This window comes from Pygoscelis adeliae, unplaced genomic scaffold, assembly GCF_000699105.1.
Source record: "Pygoscelis adeliae isolate BGI_AS28 unplaced genomic scaffold, ASM69910v1 Scaffold72, whole genome shotgun sequence".
In the NCBI taxonomy this organism is placed as follows: domain Eukaryota; kingdom Metazoa; phylum Chordata; class Aves; order Sphenisciformes; family Spheniscidae; genus Pygoscelis; species Pygoscelis adeliae.
This window is the reverse complement of record NW_008824286.1, coordinates 2,891,649-2,894,844: the sequence shown is the minus strand read 5'-3', so window position 1 is coordinate 2,894,844 and position 3,196 is coordinate 2,891,649. Positions and strand designations below refer to the sequence as shown.

The following is a 3,196-nucleotide window of genomic DNA, read 5'->3' as shown; positions in this document are numbered from 1 at the left end:
CTGGGCCGGCGTGGGCCGGGTCTGGCCCCTCCGGGGGTCCTCGGCTCTGGGGGTCTTGGTGCACTGAGAGGGGCTGGGGACAGAGAAGGTAGAGGTTAGGGCAAAGCCCGGGTGCCGAAACTGTGCTCGCTTGTTCTGGGTGCTCCAGGGTGAGATTATGCGGGTGTGCATGAGTGTGCGGGTGTGATTGCGCGGGTGTGATTGTGGGAGGTGGTACGTCAGAGAGAAAGGGCGTGTGTGTAATCGTGTGTGGCCATGATTGTGTGGCGTGACTGTGTCGATGTGATGGTGTGCAACCGAGACAGCGATAGCGCACGGGACTGCGACTGCGCGACTGCGTGTGCCCGGGTACGGGTGCCTGCCTGGTCCCCTCCTTGAGATGAGCAACACGGTTTCCATTTTGTCTCTTTCTAGGGGATGTTTGTTCTGGGCCTGCCCTATGCCATCCTTCATGGTGGATACCTAGGACTCTTTTTAATAATTTTTGCTGCAGTGGTTTGCTGCTACACTGGGAAAATCCTTATTGCCTGTCTTTATGAAGAGAATGAGGATGGGGAGATAGTCAGGGTGAGAGACTCCTACGTGGACATAGCGAACGCGTGCTGCGCGCCCCGCTTCCCCACCCTCGGAGGCAGAATTGTGAACGTGGCTCAGATCATTGAACTGGTCATGACCTGCATCCTCTATGTGGTGGTCAGTGGGAACTTGATGTACAACAGCTTCCCCAACCTGCCTGTCTCCCAGAAGTCGTGGTCCATCATTGCCACGGCAGTGCTCCTGCCTTGCGCGTTCTTGAAGAACCTCAAGGCAGTCTCCAAGTTCAGCTTGCTCTGCACATTGGCCCACTTTGTGATCAACATCTTGGTGATCGCCTACTGCCTCTCCAGGGCACGTGACTGGGCCTGGGACAAAGTCAAGTTTTACATTGATGTGAAGAAGTTTCCCATCTCCATTGGCATCATTGTCTTCAGCTACACCTCTCAGATCTTTCTGCCTTCCTTGGAGGGGAATATGCAGAACCCCAAGGAGTTTCATTGCATGATGAACTGGACTCACATAGCAGCTTGCATCCTTAAGGGACTCTTTGCCTTGGTCGCCTATCTGACCTGGGCTGATGAGACCAAGGAAGTCATTACAGACAACTTGCCGTCCACCATTAGGGCAGTAGTCAACATTTTCTTGGTGGCCAAAGCCTTGCTCTCGTACCCCTTGCCGTTCTTTGCAGCTGTGGAAGTCCTGGAGCGATCCCTTTTCCAAGATGGAAACAGGGCGTTCTTCCCCAACTGCTACGGGGGTGACGGGAGGCTCAAATCCTGGGGACTCACCCTCAGATGTGCCCTGGTAGTTTTCACCCTGCTCATGGCTATCTATGTCCCACATTTTGCCCTCTTGATGGGTCTTACTGGGAGCCTCACAGGCGCAGGGCTCTGTTTCCTGCTCCCCAGTCTTTTCCACCTCAAACTCTTGTGGAGGAAGCTCTTGTGGCACCATGTCTTCTTTGATGTTGCCATTTTCGTTATAGGTGGTATATGCAGTGTCTCTGGGTTCATCCACTCTTTAGAAGGCCTCATAGAGGCCTTCAGAACCAATGCTGAAGACTAAGGAGGGGCCAGAGTCGGTTGCAGTAAGAGAATCGTATCGAACATCTGCATAGCCAAATAATTCTGCATCCCTTTAATGGAAAGAGTCATTATTTTCGTTATGTGCATCCAACAAATTCTATGTCAGAGAATCTGCAAATTAAAGGAAATGAGATGAAAGTGTTCGCCCTGCTGTCTTTTTAAATAAGCTAAGATTTAAATATATTTTTTTGTTATTTAGAATTTTTTGAAGGAAATTATCTGGTGCCCCACCCCTATCTCCTCACTCGTTGCCTGAAGCTTGGCCCCCCATGAGTGACCTGTCGGGAAACAGTCGCAGTTTTCAATACTCCTTACAGATATGCAATTCAGTGTTTCCGGAGCTGAAACACAGGTGCCGATCCGATGGGATTGGGTTACTGCGCTCACAGACGGAAGCAAACCAGCCGCGGGCGCTGGGAGCAGGGACCTCCGTTTTACACTGTGTGAGGTGGATGTAGATGAGACCTAGATTGTACGACCAGCCCAACAAGTTCAAGCAGCGGCTGATGACCAGCGATCCAGTTACCTGCAATGTTTACACCGTAGTCACATAGATGTCAGGACTGCTTAATTCTTCCATCTGAATTCACACTGAGGAACGGCGCTTCCCATCGATGACAATATCTTGCCTCTGGTTGAAATCGCAGACGTGGAGTCCACTTCTCGGTGACTTTTGTTTTGTTTTGTTTTAACAATCGTTATTTCTAAATTATGAAAAGTTTAAAAAAAATATATTGTTGGATTTGACATCGTTCAGGATACAGGAACGAAACTACGACACAATTCATTCTGTGCAATCTACCAGATCCGTGGAGCTGTTTCCAATGTACGTGTGGTGTCATTGTGGTAAATAAGATGAAAAATGTATATCAGAAAAAAAATCTATCTTTAACATATAATGTGGTACATAAATATATCGAACAATAAAGAGAAAACATAGTCGATGAGGCTGGCCTGGTTCGTGGGGTCTCGGAGGAGCTGCGCGGGGGCAGAGGGAGGTTCATCCTCCCCACACCCGCTTGCATCGGGGGGCACCGCACATCCTCGGTGGTAACGGAGGGGCAGCGCTGCGTTGTCACCGACGGTGGGATTAAGCTGTTCGCAAGAAGTAGGACAGTTATATTTCGGGAAGGGGTCGTTCTACAGTTGAGGGGGGCTGCTTTCACACACCCCCACCCCCCCGCCAGCTTTGCTTTACCCCGTAGTGCTCACACCCCGGGGATGGCTGGAGTTTGCGGACGTACCCGATGTTTTTGTTCTTGTGAAGGAGGGGGGAAAAATCCTCACAAACAAACAAATGCAGCGGAGTGAGGGGGGGAATAAACGAAATAATGGGCTGGGGGTACCCCCTGGCTTGAACCAAACTCACTCTGCCCTGCCCACGCGTGCGGAGCGTGGGGCTGATCCCCGCGGCGCGGATCAGCCCCACGCTCCGCACCCGTGACCGAAAACACCTCGATTTACACCGATTTAAAAGCCACAACAACTAATTCGTTGTCCGCCCGCTGCCGCTGCACAGCGGGGATGGGGATGTGGGGGCAGGACACCCACCGGCAGCGCTCCCCCAGCCCGGG

General features: G+C 51.6%; 1 protein-coding gene across 1 annotated transcript; it reads left to right on the top strand.

The window, feature by feature from the left end:
* The first annotated feature begins 255 nt into the window (after positions 1-255).
* On the top strand, positions 256-2,567 carry SLC32A1 (solute carrier family 32 (GABA vesicular transporter), member 1). Its single transcript, XM_009318694.1, has 2 exons — positions 256-348; positions 415-2,567. The coding sequence occupies exons 1-2, from the start codon at positions 256-258 to the stop codon at positions 1,600-1,602; spliced, it is 1,281 nt and encodes a 426-aa protein (XP_009316969.1). The 3' UTR covers positions 1,603-2,567.
* Positions 2,568-3,196: the final 629 nt, after the last annotated feature.

Coding starts and splice junctions, on each gene's coding strand:
- SLC32A1 (XM_009318694.1), top strand. CDS start 256: ATGATTGTGTGGCGTGACTGTGTCGATGTGATGGTGTGCAACCGAGAC. Junction 349..414: donor GCGCGACTGCGTGTGCCCGG/GTACGGGTGCCT, acceptor GTCTCTTTCTAG/GGGATGTTTGTTCTGGGCCT.